The sequence below is a fragment of the Polyodon spathula genome, chromosome 32 (assembly GCF_017654505.1).
Source record: "Polyodon spathula isolate WHYD16114869_AA chromosome 32, ASM1765450v1, whole genome shotgun sequence".
NCBI classification, from domain to species: domain Eukaryota; kingdom Metazoa; phylum Chordata; class Actinopteri; order Acipenseriformes; family Polyodontidae; genus Polyodon; species Polyodon spathula.
In genome coordinates this window covers 4,537,561-4,556,376 of record NC_054565.1, presented here as the reverse complement: position 1 = coordinate 4,556,376, position 18,816 = coordinate 4,537,561, and the positions used below count along the sequence as shown (strand labels likewise).

At 38.8% G+C, this 18,816-nt stretch overlaps 1 protein-coding gene across 4 annotated transcripts in view; it reads left to right on the top strand.

Moving 5' to 3' along the window:
- ptprub (protein tyrosine phosphatase receptor type Ub) overlaps positions 1 to 18,816 on the top strand; it is a 167,360-nt gene that overhangs the window by 49,132 nt on the left and 99,412 nt on the right. For all 4 annotated transcript variants that reach the window (XM_041234002.1, XM_041234001.1, XM_041234005.1 and 1 more), the window contains exon 2: positions 12,775 to 12,903. In XM_041234002.1, the coding sequence (XP_041089936.1) occupies positions 12,775 to 12,903 (129 nt within the window). The remainder of the gene's footprint in view (positions 1 to 12,774; positions 12,904 to 18,816) is intronic.

The window sequence follows — 18,816 nt, the reverse complement described above, 5'->3', positions numbered from 1 at the left end:
GGTCAGTTTTACCTGTAAAAGGGGCTAAATTAATCCACTGCTGGCACGCTGAAGTTGGAATAGGTTTTTGACATCGTGGTACACTGTAATATGAGCCCGTAACTTTCTTAAGTTTCAGGTTTAAACCCTCATTTAAGTGCAACGTTCCAATTGACCCTGTGAGTTTTGTCATTCTAGCAGTTCCAATTCTGCTAATACTGCAGCAGTTAGAAAGGTATTGATGCAAGCTCAGGAAGAAACATTTTAAAGGTCATTGCCTTTTTTTTCCACATTGTGCTGCAAACCTTGTACAGGAAATACCTATAGCAGAAGTATACTCTGTCATTACTGTACAGCAATGCTAGTTAAATACCTTATTGTGTCACTTTATTTTATACACTTAGCATCCACAATATTCTGTATCTTTTAATTTGCGTTCCCGTTGTTTGTGTTGTGCACTTTTATTTGAACAATAGGTCCACGCTGTGATAACAGGACAGCAGGGTTTCCGGCTGTCCTGTAAGAAACTGGTCCTTGGGCTGGATAATGAGAACAAAAGCTCATTGTTCTGCTAGAAGAGATGTTTTTTCTGCTTTGCATCTAATCAGATCAGTGGCAAGATAAAAGGGACAGGGAGAGCAAGAGCAATCCAATGGGAGTGAAAGTTTAAGACTTAGGTTCTCATTTTATTTCTTTATTCTGGCTGCAGTTCGAGTGTGCTTCTGCAGGTTGGGTTTGAAGCTGCGGTGCAACACAAGCATGCTGACTTGACATGTAGGGTTTTCCATTTTAGGCTTTCACCAACAAACACTGACGAAGCACTTCCCGATATGGCAACTTATTTTATTAGCTTGTTCATAGTGCAGTTGCTGTGTTTTGTTGCAATACAGCACACACTGCAGTGCCCATCTGTGCTGTTATTGGATTACAGTTCTCTGGCTGTCTGCACACATCGGAACCTGTCAGTTCTCTTTTATGGATGATATATTTAAAAAAAAAAAAAAAAAAAAACACACAGAAAATGAAAAGGTTTGGCCATCTACAGTGAGACAGAGAAATTCTAAAAACAAACACTGAAAAGGGGGGAAAAAACAGAAACCCTGTTTATGTGATACTATGACTGGGACTAGTGTTTACAGCGTTTTTCTCTTCTGAGTATTCTGTCCAAACCTTGTTGGCTCATGTTTTCAAGGGTGTTTCGACTACAGGCACAGAATCTTCCTCCTTTGAAACTGTAGTGTAACTCTGTATTCCAAACATCCCCGGTCCTGCTTCTGCCCTTACCTGCTGCAACAGGCTGTTTTTGTGACCTGCATGCTTGTTATTAAAAATGTAAAACCCGTATGGATTTAAAAACAGGGCATTGCATCTTAAACTCACATGCTGATTCCTGATTTATATAATTTTAGAAGACGTTCTGCATAGTCCTTCAATATTAATTTGTCAACATAGGTTGTGTTATTTGACCTTCCAGATATCTTTACACTGCCGTGTGCGTTGTGGGGTACAATCTGCAGACTTTGTTCTGCCTTGAACCCATAAGCCAAAGCCATTTTGTCTACTGCAGTTTTAGCTCAGGGCCTCCCAGCAATTCCTATCTTCCAGTTAGCCTTGCATACAGTTTGCGTATGTCCTAAATGTGTGTAGCCCAATGTAAACAAGCCTGCCTCCTCCTCCCCAAGGCAATGTGCAGTGCTTCTGGGTTCATCAGTTTTCTCTCATTGACTAACCCTTACACCCAGCCTAATTGAGCTACTGCAGTGGACATTTTTTGGTATGTCAAAACAACATTTCTACAGTAGGTCATAAATCATCAACCTTTTCATGTTACTGAAGGTCTCCATTTGAAATGACAGGGTTGAACTGACAAAACACTTGGTTAGATCTGTTAATCTTAAGAGGAGTTGATAAAGTAGGACAGAGGGAAAGAGACACTTCTCCCTACAGTGAGTGGTGAGGAATGGACTACCCGTCCTGTTGTGGCAGAATCACTTGGATCCTTTAAGACCCAACTTGACAGAGTCTTGATCGGTCAGTTACTAGGAAGCGGACGAGTTTAGATGGGCTGAATGGCCTCCTTCTCACTCATACATTTTCTTATGTTCTTATTCACAGATTCGCTCATACCCATTTTGGTCTGTTCTCGCTCGCAAAAATCGCTATGCATTTCAGTTGATTGTGGCATATACAGTAAATACTCATACCTATTTTATTTTTGACATCTCACTCTAAGTTGACTATAATTGTGTGAATACATACAGAAAATGTTATCAGATTCTTCTACAAAAAGCCAGACTATTGCTAAATAATAAACCACATAACAAGACCAGAAAATAAGCACCACCAAGCCCTATATTGCCAGCATTTATGTTACTGTTTCATTTGTGATAAGCAAGAGTAGTTTAGAATAAACTGTTTGGAACCTGCTTGTAATGGGGTTTTGAAGCCCCATAGTGTTAGAGTAAAAAAACACAACAGAAAAACCTGTCTGCAGCTGAAAAATCATTTTTAGAAATCTGATACTTTGGCAATGGCTGGACCGCATGCTGTATCTCATATCATATCTGTAGCCAAGATCTTTAAGCCTGAACCTCTAAAGTCACTTGTGAAGGACACACGCTGGGTTTGTGCTGTAATGGTGTCCAATACTTAATGCATCCTTTCTGTGGTTAGCCCAGCAGTGTCGCTGGAAACCAGGTAAAGGGGAAGCTGTCATTTTGTATTGCAGCAGAGTTGACAACTCCAGGGAAGTTTGGTCAGTTTGATAAATAATTATAATTCGGTAGATGGTTTGTGCTGTGAAGAACATGACACATGTTGACATTTTGTATAGACAGTAATGTCACACACTGTTTCATTAAATGGTGCTTATCTCAAAAGGTGTGTGTGTGTGTTTTTTTTGTGTGTTTTTTTTTGTATAATTATATATATATATATATATATATATATATATATATATATATATATATATATATATATATATATACACAGACACACACTGTCTTATAATTTGTGGAATTTTGGGATAGCAAAAATGTGAAATAAATAAATAAATAAATAAAAAATTAAACACTTGGATTTTAGCATTTTCCTATAAGCAATAAAGAGAAATGCACATTAAATAAAAATAGACCTGCAATTTATGTTTACGCTATACAGTTTCTGGCCGCTTCATTTGTAAACGTCTCGCTGATTGGATTTGGGCATGTGATCCCTGTATAACGGCATCATAAACCTGCTGTAGGTCAAATCCATGACGTCCACCCAACAATGCAACACGTGCCCCACTCTGGAAATCGATACTTCCAAGACGTTAATGTACCCAACCAAAAATGTGGGCTGATGGGTTGAAGGGCATGGGACTTCATGCCTACAATCTCTGGATCTCAATCCAGTTGAAGGCATTTGTTATCATGATCCTTTACCTCTCTGCACCAATTGCATAAAATACCATTGCCTGAAATAGATTAATATCCCTCAACACCTTCCAGCACAATGTGGAGTCTGTGCCCATATATATATATATATATATATATATATAATATATATATTATTTATTTTATATATATATATATATATATATATATATTTTATATATTTTTTTTTAAATAACTCATGAGTTAACAACTTTATGATTAGGCTCTCGAACATAATAAGACATGGCTTTCCTAAACTGGATTGTACACACGAAGGTGTTAAAAGGGGCCTGAGTTGGGTCAGTCTAGCACATGGTAAACAGAGCAGGTCTTGGGGAGTGCCGTCATTGTGGAGGTCAGTACTCCCTGTCTCTGATCTGCAGCCACCCACTTCTTCTCCATTAATCTTGGGGAAGGTCCCTCTTTAGGGAGGCATATGGGCCTGCTGCTCTCACACCTGTTCAGATCAGGCCTGCATCAGGGCAACCCTCGATGACCTTGACCTCCCTCACGGGCATCGTGCCAGACTGCCAGCACCCTGCTGCATCTTGCAGACCTGTCTCCCGAACAGTTCTGTAAACTACACTCCTTTTAAATCATAGCCTACAATAAGAAAAATGCAGGAAAAAAAGAAAGGAGAAAAAGGACAATACAATGTACAAATAAGCAGCTGAAGAGTGGAGGCTCTTAAAATATAAAGGAAAGGAAGTAGTAAATGTTTAAAATGAATGCGCATTAACACATACGCGACGTGAACATATTTTTCATGGAGGAAGCAGCAGTTGACCCAGTGGTCACTGTCCTTGCACTGGCATGTCAGCAGTGCTTCTCTGCAGAAGAGTGTAATCAGGGGTGATTTAGGGCTATCTTGGTCTCCATCCAGCGCTGTAGAATGGTCTCCCACCAGCAAGAGTCGTCGTGCCTGAAGGTTGAGAATAATTTGGGAATCATCAGTCTTTATTACTTTTATTTGGGGGGGGAGGTTCTTTGTTTTGCCTGCTTGGGATAACCCAAGCGTACCACCATATGTCATTTACAGCATGACCATTCTTCTTTCCACTAATTTGTTACTTGACAATAATGAAATATGACTTGTTTTCAGATGGTCTTCACTTCCAGCTGGGGTCGATTTACTGTTGTTAACATTAATCCTTTAAATAATATCTGTAATGTGACATCATTTAACCTAGATTCTGGCTACCAGTGTACTGATTGATAGGGTTTAGAAACATTGTCTCCATGTTTCTATATGTATATATTTAAAGATAAGAAAGAATCAATAATTATTATAATAAAAAACAAACCGTTTCAATATTCTTTTTTTAATTTATTTTTTCAGACACTGTAATATGACCAAATTGACAAGTGGTCGAAGTCAAGTACTAACAAATAGGAAACAGTACGTTTTACCTGTCTTTTGGTTTGTGATTTGTAGTAGACTTGCTACTTTTGACACGCATGAGATAATTTACCTTAAAATAACATGGTCTTGCACTTAAGGCTTTCATTAATAAATAGATTATTACACAGGTAGATATTTGCAGATGTGTTGTAAGCAGGAGTTGCACAAAGTAGCTGACTAGTCGCACATCACATGATTGTGAATTAAGTGTGAATCCTGTGGTTCAATATATACTGTAAATTACATTTTAGAACAGTAAAAAAAATGCTCAAAATACAGTTCACAAACAACAAAGTGTTACGAAACAGTACGTTCACCTACTGGGCTATTTTTACCTCAACTGTTCAACTCTGTCAAATCAGTAGTCATTCTACCACTAGCTATAAGCTACTTGTTTTGTTCCACAGTATCAGTCTGTCTGTCATAGTCTGTTGCCACGTCAGCTTTGTGTGTATCTTATATTCTGTAAGTTTATGTAAGATTACCTCACTGGGCTTAGGAAGTGACTGACAGACTGGTGCCCAGATGGCAAGGCGTCCTGTTATTTCTGAAAAATGCTGCGATAGGATAGAATTGGCAGTACATTCTCATTTTCAAGCCAATAATGCATAGGATGTGGACGAAATAGTGTGAATATTATAAATATATATTTTTTCCAGGTTTCTTTTAAAATGTAATAAGAAATATGGATTGTTTGTGACTCCTGAAACATTACTGACAGCATAGGACCAATGAAGTCAACGGCACGGTGCTTTTCATCCTACTGTGTTTGTTTCTTCGAGTCACTACTTCTTCTGCCCTCGTGTACTCCTTCACCCGAACACAGTACCTCAAGCATGTATTAGTACACCGTATGACAGGGCTGCCAGTCAGGGAGACAGCAAGTGAGATCCATAGTGTGGAAGTTGACAGATCCACTTGTACTGCAACAGATGGTCATTTTACTTGTTATCCCCTATCCGCACAAAATTCTACATTGATATACTGACTATTTATGTGTGTGTACAGTCAAAGCCACTGAATATTACCCGTCAATGTAACCGTCCACTTCTTATTAGGGCTGTAACGATGCATTGTGATGGGGATGACTTTCGTTACATGATACTGTATTGTAATAGAGGGACAGTATGTATTGCTTTAAAAAGCACCACATAGTTCATTGTAGTTCACCAAATATTCTTGAATGAACAATGTGTACTACACATGAGTTGTAAACACATACTATCCTATCTCATTTAATTTGAGCAAACTAGTCCATCATGAAAAGATCATTCACTTGTTTTATGCTTCGTACTAGTAGCTCATCAAGATAGTGTTGTGATACTTACCGTATCATGCCCTTCATAGTCTAATCAAAGTAATACTTAGTACTGTGTTCGAGTGCCAAAGCAAATGTATTTGTTGTATTGCGGTCTTTTTGGTTTTGCTGCTAGGTTATTGATCGATTAATCTCTGCTTACTGTCCCCTTCAAGATATATTAAAAGGCTCTGACTGTAAGTATATAGGCTAGTTTGTATAGATACATCTTGAGAAGCACTCTTCCTATTGTGAAGAAACTTGATATTGACATTCCTTGGTTTAAGGAGGGTATCAGAATTAGGCGATCAGCATTTGATTCAATTCTAGCGCATGAACAGAGAAGCCAGTATTCCTCTTGGGGAGCCGGGGAGCTGCTCAGTCTCTCTAGCCATGCAATCCTGACCCACTGTGCTGAATTGTGTGCTGGTTTTGTGATGTGGTTATGGCTAGTGCCTTGTTTTGTGGTTAGGTAGTGTTTGATTTGTTTCACGTCAAGTTTCAAAATTTTAATGCTTTTTTTTTTATGAAACTTTTGAGATGTTACTGTTTTGAGTCTTCCTCCCTTGATGTCTGTGTCGTGATATTCATTCTTTAAAGATGGGAGTTTTTTTTTTTCTTGCCTAGATACTAGCTAACCCATAGGGTTTAAAACTCGGAGGGTTTGCATTAGTGTTTCTATATTTATTGGGTAAGGCATACAATTCAAACAGCCTGTTTCAGCATTCAAAGATTGCACAGTGAACTTTACAGGCTTGCCCTGCAAAATGCAACTCTGATATAGCCATGTTTTGAAATTCTCCAATGTTTCATTTTGATACAGAGTGCTTCTCTCCTTTTATTAGCGAAGATAATTCGGTGGAGTCCTTTCCAATAATATTAATTTGGATTTTATAACATTCCAACATGAAATATTCATATACTTCTTACACCTCACGCGCTGCTCCTGTAATCAGCCCATGCTATTTTAGATTGCACAGACTCACGACAATACTGAAATAGAAATGAAATCAAGTAACTGCGGTATTGCTGTTTTCCTCGCTCTTTCTCTCATCGTTTTCAAGGTAGGGAACATTCACATTGGACTTTAATGGAACATTTTACAGGATAGCTGCTGTCCTTCAGCATTAATTACAGTCCCATTCACTGACACTCTTATTCAACAGAGCATCGCTGACTCCAGGGAACTTCACAATATTTTTTAGAAACTAGTAGATTCTTTAATTGTGTTGCCTGGGTTTTTGCCAGATCTATAAAACTATTACAAATTGTGATTGACAAAACTATGATGAAGACTGGTACATATTCGTCAACATGATGTAGTAATTATGAGTGTCGTCTTTGGTGGTATTTCAACATATATGGCAATAAATCATACATATCCAGTGCCTTTGAAATTGACATATATCAGCTTTCAAATCTGCATCTTTATAATTGCGATTGTTTTTGTCATAAAAACTTGTATTTTTCCATCAGTATTGTGTTTTTCTCTGTCATTTTAAATGCTGCTTCACCCTGCTGGACCACGCCCATTGACGCTGTTCTCTGATTGGTCGATTTTCTAGTTGTCGCACGACAAATCACAAAAAATAGCATTCGCTCCTAATGTTTATTTTGTGTTGCCCCGGTATCGCCTGTGGTGTAAAGATACTTGTTAGAAGTATTCTGTACTTCTACTATACAGCAATGCTCAAATTCTGGGACAAAAAGTAGGGGTCCAATCAAATATTTTCCTCTCAGACTTCACAAGCATATACAAACTCCAGTATCCAATATACCAGGACACAAAAGAAGGCTATTTATAGAATAAGTACGTATTTGTTATGTTTTGTTTGTTTGTTTTATTTATTTATGGAAATAAAGAGAGTCAACACATAGGTAACGTAAAATGTTCAGCTTTGTTAAATTGAAGAAAAGCAGGTATTATACTTTTAAATGGCATGTATTTTCCTGTTAGGCCTTTTCAGAAAGGTCTTTGAGGTTGGCAACATTGCAATGAACTGATAAAAATGCATGAATATAAATCAGCCACACTCAGTTTGCAAACACAAATCATCAAAGATGCTCAAGTGTCAAAGAGAATGAAGTGCAACCAGTCATGCCAGTCAGACTAATAAAAAAAAAGCAAAATAAATGTTAATCTCAAATTTATTCTCCTAGGCATTAGTTTCTCTTTTAATATTGTGTAATATCAATGAAGTGTGGCAGGGAGGGGGTTAAATTCCTCCTGCTAAAACACGTGGGAATGTGTAAATGGGGTGATAGTTTAGAATTGGGATGGTGAAGGTGAGGTGCAATATTGTGTGCAGTGTTTGTTTTGTGTTATGAAATGCATTATAAATAAATGTGTAAGCGCTTAAACTGCAGCGTTTCTGGTTCTGAGTCTCCTTGCCAACACAAACACAATACACTTTTATTTTTTCTTATAGTGCCCCACTCTAAATTCATTATTCTTTTAAAACGTGGGGGACTGCAGTATGCAAAAACAGCAGGGCACTTTCCGTATTCTCCATACAGTCTCTTCTATTACTTTCAGGAAGAGCAGTGCATTGTGGAGGCTGTAGTTCCTTAAGAGACTGTGACAGAATAAAGAAAAAACTGCAAGTACAGGCAGTCTGAGGAAAGTGGGCTACATTATAATGAAGCTAAGCCACATTCAGTGCAAAAAACAGCCATGGATGCATTGATTTTCTGAACAATTAGTAGCAATAAACTAAACTAGGAGGGGGATGGTCAATATAAGGACTCGGCCTCCCCAAAGAAGATGACATAGATGCTAACCACGTGAGCACTGTTAGCACACTGTGTGTCTGGAATAATCACTGGCACAAGGAGATAAATTGGTGGAGAATTTAATTGAACAAACTGATGGTTCTACATTCTTCGATGCTTTTTGTTGATTTTACGTTTCTATAACATTGAAATTAAGGACACAAACATCGAGTATAAGCAAGCTGTTCAATTAAAAAACCCTCTAATTTAGGGGATGAATTTGCAAAGCAGGCAATGCATTCGCTAAAGCTCCTTTGTCGCTGGTTGAAATTTAAATTTGCTTAATTTGATCACATCCAGGAAAAAAAAAAAGTTTTTAAATTAATCTGACTAGCTGTCAGTTGAGTGTTTTTCATTATCCAACTTTGGTAGATTCTGAAATTTGGGTTTATATCTTACCATGGATGGAGGGATGAACGAACAAAGAGGCCATTTGGCCCATCAGTGCTCATCCTGTTCCTGATAACTGATTGATTCCATAACTTTGTCAAGTCGGGTCTTAATTGATCCCAATGATTGAGCATAAACAAACTGTCCTCTGTCTAATCTGGTCTTCACACTTATGATATAACCTTGTCATTTGATTGATCCAGTTGCAGTTAATAGCTAGCTGAGCAAAGTTTCCTTCACACTGAAGATGTGTAAGTGTGTGAACACAGGATTTCTAAGGTTCATTCTCTTGCACAGTACTTGTAGCAACAATTTACATATAGATTGAAAAGGCCAAATTAGTGTGAAATAAAGCATGGGACCTCAAACCGTGAAAACTCACTTGTCAAATACACGGTCTACTCTAGTATAAGGGATAGTCACAAAAGGGATGCATTAGAATTATTTTTTAATAAGATTGTTATACAATAATTCTACATTGTTTGCTGGGTCCTGCACTGTATGTGCAACATCTTTTTCACCATAAACGTGACTTGTGATATTTGTAATTGCATGCTAAGTGTTGCAGAACACCCTGCAGTGTTTTAAGGGGTGTATTACGTTACCTTTGCTATCCCATGTTTGTATCGCAGCGTAATATTTTCAAACATATTACCAGTCTTTTTTTATTTTTTACAAATTTTTATTCACACACCATGGGTCATAAATTAACCAGGCAGTACATTTCTAAACGTTTTCTCTCAAGTGATCACCAGGAGAAAGAATTTCTATTGTACGGTTTGCAGTGTATTCAGATCATGCTTCCTTCTTGCACTGATTTTAATCAGTGTTTCAGCATCAATAACACGACCAGCTGCGCTTCTTGGTTAGGGTTAACTTTATCAACTTCTTTTAAGATTTTAAAGACCGCAATAACCCCTCCACCACTGAAGTCGTCTTTGTTCCAGATTAAGTAAGTTCCTTTGTTGTGTGTTAGCCAGAGTTGAAGGATAAGTGCATTACCCACTTCTCCACTTCACCCCCCCTTCTTTAACCACAGAACCTGTAGCCTGGCGCTGAAAAAAAAAAAATCTGTCTTCATGCCTACCAGTACTGACTATTGTATTTAAACTGAAATATAAAAGCTGGTAAATCTAAATTATTGTCTTCACACTTAACTCTGCTTATTTTACAATCAAGGAACTAGGGCAGTCTTGCCAGCAGCAAGACATAACTAAAAACCCAACAGAGAACCTGCACAGAAACAAAGACCGAGCACCCCACACGAATACACACATTGCTTTGACTGTGGAAATCCCTGGGATGTGGCAGATGGTGCTGTTTCATTTTGAAACGGATACATCAAACAAAGAAATTCCCCAGGAGCTAGGTAGCTCACACAGTATCCAAGCAGTGCAGATATCAAGAGCAAAGTCAACAAGCGAGAGAAAATGGAGATCCAGGCAATTCAAACTTCAGATCTGCTTCCCAATCAAGAGGCATATATCTTCATTAAGGCACACAGCTCCTTACAAGGGAAATAAAAACACTGCTAAGCTACTAGAAGTACATCAGATTATTCTTGAAGGATGAATAGATGTGGTTAGTGTTGGGTAGGAATACATGCTCTTCATTTTATAGTTTGTATTCCTAGTAAACTACTTAAGAATGTGTATTGGGGAGGCAACCTAGATCAAGGGATAATTTGCAATCTTGTCAAACTTGCACAAAGCTTGGGGGAGTGGCCGGCATGCCTGTCACTACCCAGGAAATCCAAAAAGACTGAATATAGAACTGGGCAGACACGTGGCAAATAAAATTAAATGTCAACACTTGTAAAGCCAGACACAAAAATGTCAGATCCAAATACCAAGAGGGGGGTAGAACTAGAACAGGCTCAGCAAGAGAAAGACCCCTGTGCTGCACTGTAATAGACTCATCGCTGTTGGCAACCACAGTGAGGGGTAGCAGCCACAAGGCAAACGGAAGGCGTGGGTAGACAGTTGTTACACATCTACAAAGCAGCCCCTGTATTGTGATGCATGTCGTGATCTGTATCATGCTGTTACTGCATTGTTACACCCCTGGTTAACAGTAACATAATTATCAATGTGCATGTGCTTTCGTTTGTAAAGTACAAATGCTAGAAGTTTTATATTACTCTTTCCTTACCTAGACCTGATCTAATTGCGATCCAAAGCCAATGGGAAAACAGAAGTAAGACATTAAGCCGTACCTACCTGTCAAAAAAGCCATAAAGTCTCCAGCTACTAAATGTAATTTAGTTTTTGCCTTTGGGGGTTCATCAAGTGATGATATATTACTGCAATTAGATTATACCCAGCCTGTGGTCCTTTTAAAAACTTTGTTACAGTGTTATTTGAGACCCTGCTGCACTCATGAATGTTATTAATTGATGTCGGTTTGTATACAATGTAAGGTATTGACTCAGTCTTCTTGATTTTGTCTGTAATGTCTCCCCCCGGAGGCAGACAGAAAGGAGATCTGGGATGTTATTGTAGAAAATAATTGCTGGAAAGTTATTTTCAGATCCATTAATAACAATGTCAGTACTTATGAACTACTTTATATGAAATAAAATAAGGATAATCATCCTAGTGACTAATTAATTAAAGTAATAATAAGACTGTCCCTGCTTATGATCTATCTGTTATGCAATGCAGAAGTTCTGCACTAGGGAAGCTACAATGGCCTTGGATGGATATTGGTACGGTCATAGCATTATCATATTTTGATTATACAGAGAAGCAATGGTACCACAATGGGACCAATACAAAATGCTACCTTAGCTTTGTGAGGGTTTGTTTGTACCCTGTTATACTGCCGCTGAATTTTTTCTCTGGGATAGCATTTGACTCCGAGAATCAGTAAAGTAAAACTACTGTTGACTGTGGCACACACTGTTTAGCATTGGTTTATTTAGGTTCATTGTTCAAAAATAGGGATCCTTATTCACTGATTGTGTCTGTCCGTCTGTATGTTTGTCTGTCACACTCTACATGTCTGACTTCCTTGCCTTTGCACCAATCTTCGCCAAGCTTTTAGCATATACTCCCAGCCTCCTATAGATGTTATAGATTGAATCTGGCTATAATGCAATCAACTCATTGGTTTTATACAGGTATTTTTTTTTACTTCAGGTATTGTGAAATTATTACATGGTTATAAGTACTGTTTTGTTGTTGTTTGGGAGAGAGGGAACTGTGAAAGATATAACATTTTATTTAGGGAGATGCTGGTTCAGATTTCCTAACCCTTTGCTTCAGTGCAACGTTTGCTTATTTCTAAGCTTGTTTTTTTTTTTTAGAACTAGACAAAAAAAAAATTGGGATGTCAATTTTAGGACTCCCACACATACCTTAAAGATATATATTCAAGTCCTAAAACATTTCACTTTGAAAAATGTGGAGCAAACTTTGCACCAGTGCTTAGTAAACCTGGTCCCTTGTGTGTTTATGTTGCTATGGTGACTTGTCTGTGATTAAACTCTCCCACTCCACCCCCCTTCTTGTCTCCAGGTGGTTGTACCTTCGATGAAGACTCTGATCCCAGCCTTTGTGAGTACAGCCAGGGCGAGGAAGATGATTTTGACTGGCAGCTGGTCAACACCTATCCAGCGCCGCACTCCACTTCTGACCTCCTGCACGGTAAGATTGCCACACCCATAGTATCTTCTAAGGCCTGTATTTGACCTGCGAAGCAGCTTCAATCTACATGGAACCTGTGTCTTTGAATCCTAATGAGCCATAAAGAACCTGCCTAAACACTGCACAGAATACAGTCTGCTTCCAGGTGCAGCTTTGCTAATGAATAAAGTACAACAAAAGTACAATCTCAAGCAGTTCTGCTGAGGATCTGTGTTTGTAAATCAAATAATGAATCAAAATAAAGCAACAATGCATTTTCGATACAGTAGGGAACATTTATTCAAGCTTGCACATTTTAAACTGTTATTCTTGGGGGGGGGTATTACTGCTATTTTACAGTACTGTTAAATGTGCTGAAACCATAGCCATTTGTATATCTGAGATATATTTTGGTTAAATGACTGACTCGTTGATTTGTTAACATGAGTGGATATGATGGAGGATTTACATTGTTAGCACATACTGTACTACCATTGCAAAACTCCTCTATTTTTTAAAAAGGTCTGTTGGTCAAAAGGTCTGTTACGTGATTGCTGTCAAACATGCATTTTATAGTGGGTAGGTGCTAGTTATGCCCCTGCAAGCTTTATTCTTTTTAAGGTTAGTTGGCTGTAACTTTAATTGCCATGGTGGTCATTGTCTTATAAAGCTGATATTGAGGTAGACAAGTCCTCTAATTTGTGGACTGGGGTGCAGCTGAGGGTGTTGGCTGCTCCACCACCCCATGCGTCTTCTCTGTGGAGGAACCCAGTGGGATGCAGTCTTTGGCTCAGTATGGGGGAACCCTCTCCTGTGAATTACAACTCAATCAGTGCATTTGTAGGTGCTGTACAAGGTCTAGAAAGCTCATTCTTTAGTTGAATGGTAAGACGTTTGTCTTTTGAACAATATGCTTTGTGGTTAGCGCTTCAGCATGACAACCGTCTGGATTGAGCTAAGTAGGGTATATCTCTGGGGTCTTCAAGTGGGCACCTTCCATCCTCGGTGTTTCGTTGACTAGCCCACGACATCTCAAGAGGGCTCAACAGTGATTCTGGCGTCCCAGGATCACTTCCTCCATCCCCCACTCAGCTCAGCCCAGCTTACTTACCATACATCAGCGTGGCTTTCTTTCTATTGTGCTTGAGATCCCCATCCAGAATCTTTCCGTCTCAACCATAGCCAGTTGCTGCTCCTTTCTGCTGCTTCAGATAAGCTCTTCACTGTGCGATGCAACTGTTGGCCACTGAACCCGACGTCTCTGAGAAACCGGCTTGTAGAGTGTGCCACAAATCCTCGATAACCGACCTCCACTGGGTAAACTCTGACTCTCCATCCTCGCTCTTCCGCTTCAGCAGCTAGTTGAGCATACTGAAGTTTCTTCCTCTCATACAACTCATCCACAGCATCCTCCCATGGCACTTTTAACTCTACCAGATGAACAAGGCATGCTGATCCAGACCACAAGACAATGTCTGGTCGAAGGTTAGTGGTGGCAATCTCAGTTGGAAAAATAAGCCGTTGACCAACATCTGCCAGCATCTTCCAGTCTCTAGCAGCTTCCAATTGTCCTGGGCGAGGCTTGGTTTTAACACCTTTTCTTGGTGGTTGCTATCCTGGATGGAGGAATATTGTCTTTTGTGTAATGCTTTGATGGAACTGGTGGCAACTTATTGGTCAGGTTACGCTTGTTTTCCAATGCTAAGGCCAAACACTGCACCACCTGGTCATGGCGCCAAGTAAACCGTTCTTGGCTAAGACCCACCTTACATCCTGTCAAAATGTGCCTTAATGTTGCAGGTGATGAACACAAAGTACATGAGGGATCCTCACCCACCCAGAGGTTTAGGTTCTGTGGTGATGGGAGAACATAATATGCTGAACTAAAGCTAAACTGATACTGCTCTGTTCCATTGTCCATAGGTCTTGCCAGCCGATCTTGTGTTGTTCCACACTCTCCCATCTCATCCATTCTCCCTGCTTGGCCTGGGAAATGACCTTTACACACCTGATCCTCTCCTCTCTCCTGCTTTTGCACCTCATTGACTACCAGCTTCCTCCGTTGAGCAGGGGTTGCCTTAAGAATCTTGACCACTGTGGTTGAAACAGGCAAATTTAATATCTGCGTTCTTTGCATATAAGCTATAGCCTGTATGTTAGCTTGTGAAACGCATGATTCTCTAAAGTCGCTCCAGATTGTTTGAACTATAGGTTTGCGGTCCATGTCTAGCCCAGCCCATGTCAATTGGCTAAGACGCCAGTTCATTATAAAATGCTGGCTGAAATTCTAGAATTGTGAAATTTTAAATTTCTGGTGCTTTTAACAAATTCTATAAAATTACAAAGAAGGTTAAGGTTAGAAGGAATCATTTAGTACCATCAGACAGGTTTGGCTCGGAGAAAGCCCGAAGACAGCTTTTGATTTAATTTCCTGTCAGATGAAGAGAGAGAGTTGTTTTTTAGTCAGTTGCTCAAGGTATAGAACTTCTTTTGAAAGTTATTGTCTCCTTATCAGGTTTAGCCAGATCACTTCACCCATTTATTAAAATGTTTCTATTCAAGTTAGCGTGCAAGCGGCCATGTGCTGAATGATGCACTCTTTTATCAGGAGATCGCAATTGATTTTCTTTGGCTTGTCTCCAATTTCCTGTTGGATGAACTGTTATTTATCCAGGCATCGGGGGACTTGTTGAATACACATAATCTGTGTATATTTTATAGGTAAGGTGTGTGTTTTCTAAAGAAATATCAAAAGATTACAGTTTTGATCGACACAAAACATACTGAAGAATGAAAACCAGATATTTTTACTTCCAGACCAGCTGGGCACTTTTATGTTTTATTTCAGTTTAGTTTTTGTGATTACTTAGCATTCATATTGAACTGTGGAGATTAGTTAGGGTTAGGGTTAGGGTTAGTGACATTTGTCTGGAATGAAGAGTTTGTAGGCAACTAGGACTTTCTAAGCAAAACTTCAAACATACAAAAGAAAATGGAAAAAGGAAAATGCTAAGGTGAAGGCTGTCCCAAGCAGGACACCAGTTTGTGTGGTTAATTTCACTGCTTTCCTCTGAGGGCTTGGTTGAGTATACCAGATACATTTCAATAGATATTTTAACTGGATTCAAACCCAGGCATCTAGAGCTGAAAGACTGTAGCACGTTTTCATATTTGAGTTCGAAATGGTCAGAATGAAATCATTTTTTGCAAGTCCCTACATAGCCATTAGCTTAAAACACTATGAAATGGGATCACTAAAGAAACCCCAGATGTATAAAATAACTGGCAGATGTTTATATTAAAATATAATAATTTAAGAAAATGCAGTGTAATAGAGACATGCGTGGGAGAGCCACTTACTGAATCGTTTATCTCCCTGTCCTTGAATAATAATTCAGATTTATGGATACCTGCCCAAAGAAAACCCCAACCTTATTAAAATAAAATAAAAACAAAACCATTCCTATCAAGTTACTGAAATTATTAAGATAATGAGGCCCACTCACGTGTACATCCTTCTTTTTTTTATTGCCCTTCTTTTTAAATTCTACAAAGTTCTGTTTTCTATCAAAACACAGTAAAAAAACTTACTGAAAAATACTAACTCAGTTTCTCTGTCTTTCCATCTCCTCCCACACTTTTGTTGTACGCTCCACATAGCATCTGTCAAACACAAATTTAAAGCAAGAAAAACTAATTTCTCCCTTTCATCCCTCTCTCCTCTGCACAGACGATTAAAATCATTTGCCCATTTAGTCACTTTATATATCTCTTTTACTATTTTATTTTACACACAAACCTGCGCACAGACAGTGTGAACTATCGAGGGAAGTAAATACAGTGAAGGGTCATTAAGGTATAGTGCTTGACAATTTACTGTTGGCCTAACCAGGAATTAAAAGGATTGTGAAGTACTTGATATGATGTTCCCCTGCTAAACATTCCAGCAACTGCTGGTGAGCTGGTAACCTTGGCCTCTTGATGGGAACCCAGCAGGTACACTATAAAAAAAAAACTCAGACACAGCAAACAAAAACAGTTGACTTGATACTAAAGGGATTATTAATGGACCTATTTTTTTATTGGACCAGTTTAAGCAGCTCCAACCAGTATGACCAACTGAAAACTAGCAAACTGCCAGCTCTGACCAGCGGCTCTGACTGGCATTTCCTCAGAATCAGTGGGCATTCCATTTTTTCTTTACCCACATATTGTTCAGCGACTATCCCAACAAGGACTGTGCACCTCCTTATATAATATGGAACAGGGTTTCAATATAAAAAATGCCTTTATCCATGGGTTTGAAAAATAAAAATACATAAAGTAAAACACAGTAGGCAATGTGTGGAGTAAGCTGCTGTGAAGAAGTGAGGTCACTTCCAGTCAGAGCGGAGATCCTTTGATATTTGCCAGTTCAAACACAGCTACTTGTTCTTGACCAGGACTTTCTGTCCAGTCCCTGCAGCTTTGTGAATAGGGTCTATGGTGCTTCATCACCAATAGCATCAGCATCCCTCTTGCTTCCTGGTCTCCATCCTTGTAGCTACCGTTTGTCTTCAAAAGCTCATCTACCTGGCTGTGGAATCAGCCATGCAGAGCAGATATAACATACAGTTTGCTTGTAATGATCTATTGATAAAATGCATTCAATTTATTGATGTTGCGGGGTGAAGAAGACTCCTGGAAGAGGACAATAAAATACACAGTATTCTCTCCTTTAACAACTGGTACAGAGCAGTACAGGAGGAAGGGAACTCTGCCGATTTCTTGCAGAGCTTGTAGAATGTGAGCTGTGTCATGGCACAGTGTTGTTTTAATCTTCAGAATGTTGGTATTTGTCAGAGTATGTTGAATGAGTTGCTTATGACTATTCAGTTTGGTATACCTGCCCCTGTTCTGGACCTACGATGTCTATGTATTCTCAAGAGAGGTATTTCATTGGGTCTAGTGTTTCTGAGCCTATACGTTTCACTCCAATACCTCTGGTGCAAAAGTCCTCTGAGAAGTCACTGAGAGAAATGCATTAACTGTGGAACAGAGTGCAATGTATTAAGGCAGTAAGCTAGCCCTGCTGTCAGAAACTGGGAAGATATACCCAGTCAAGCTGTAAAGTATTTAAGAAGCCAGCATTAAACCCATGCTTTAATGCGTTATTATTGATATATTTGATTTGGAGATGGAGAAACATACAGGGAAAATAATAATACCACATAGACTGCTAGATGAGTGGATTTTTTTCAATAAATTCCAGCAAGGGAATTTAACCAAGACAGGAGTTAGATCTTATGTAGATCTCTTAGGAGGTCCCCTGTTCAAATCTCAGTTCAGCTGCTGACTCATCGTGCGACCCTGAACAAGTCACTTAACCTCCTTGTGCTCCGTCTTTCGGGTGAGAAGTTCACACACCCTAGTCTTGTATCTTGTAAAGCGCTTTGTGATGATGGTCCACTATGAAAGGTGCTATATAAAAAATAAAGTATTATTATTATTATTATGTTGGATACCAATCAAGCTCAACTTTTCACAACAGAAACAGTTTCTTGGTGTCACTCCTCAGTTCCCATTAAATATTTTATATGCCAAGCCCTTCCGTTCACTGTATAGTTCTCACATCTTTGAAAGGAACGTGTTATCGCAAAACATTTCAGAACCTCTGGTGCCACACTAGGTAGAAAACAGTTCTCTATCATGTTTTGAAATGAAAATGCATGTTTGCAAAGGTATAATTTTTTTTTTAAAACAACGCATTTGATATCTGTATAGTTAATAGATGTGTATGGCATGGAAAATATCAGCCACCTAACATGACAACATAATAATAGTACATGTAACTAAGCCTTATGTCTATACAGAGTGTGTAACAAAATCTACTGGTTCAGCATTGTGTCAAACATACAGTAAAATGCAGAAAACAGCTATTTGTTTTATTGTGTG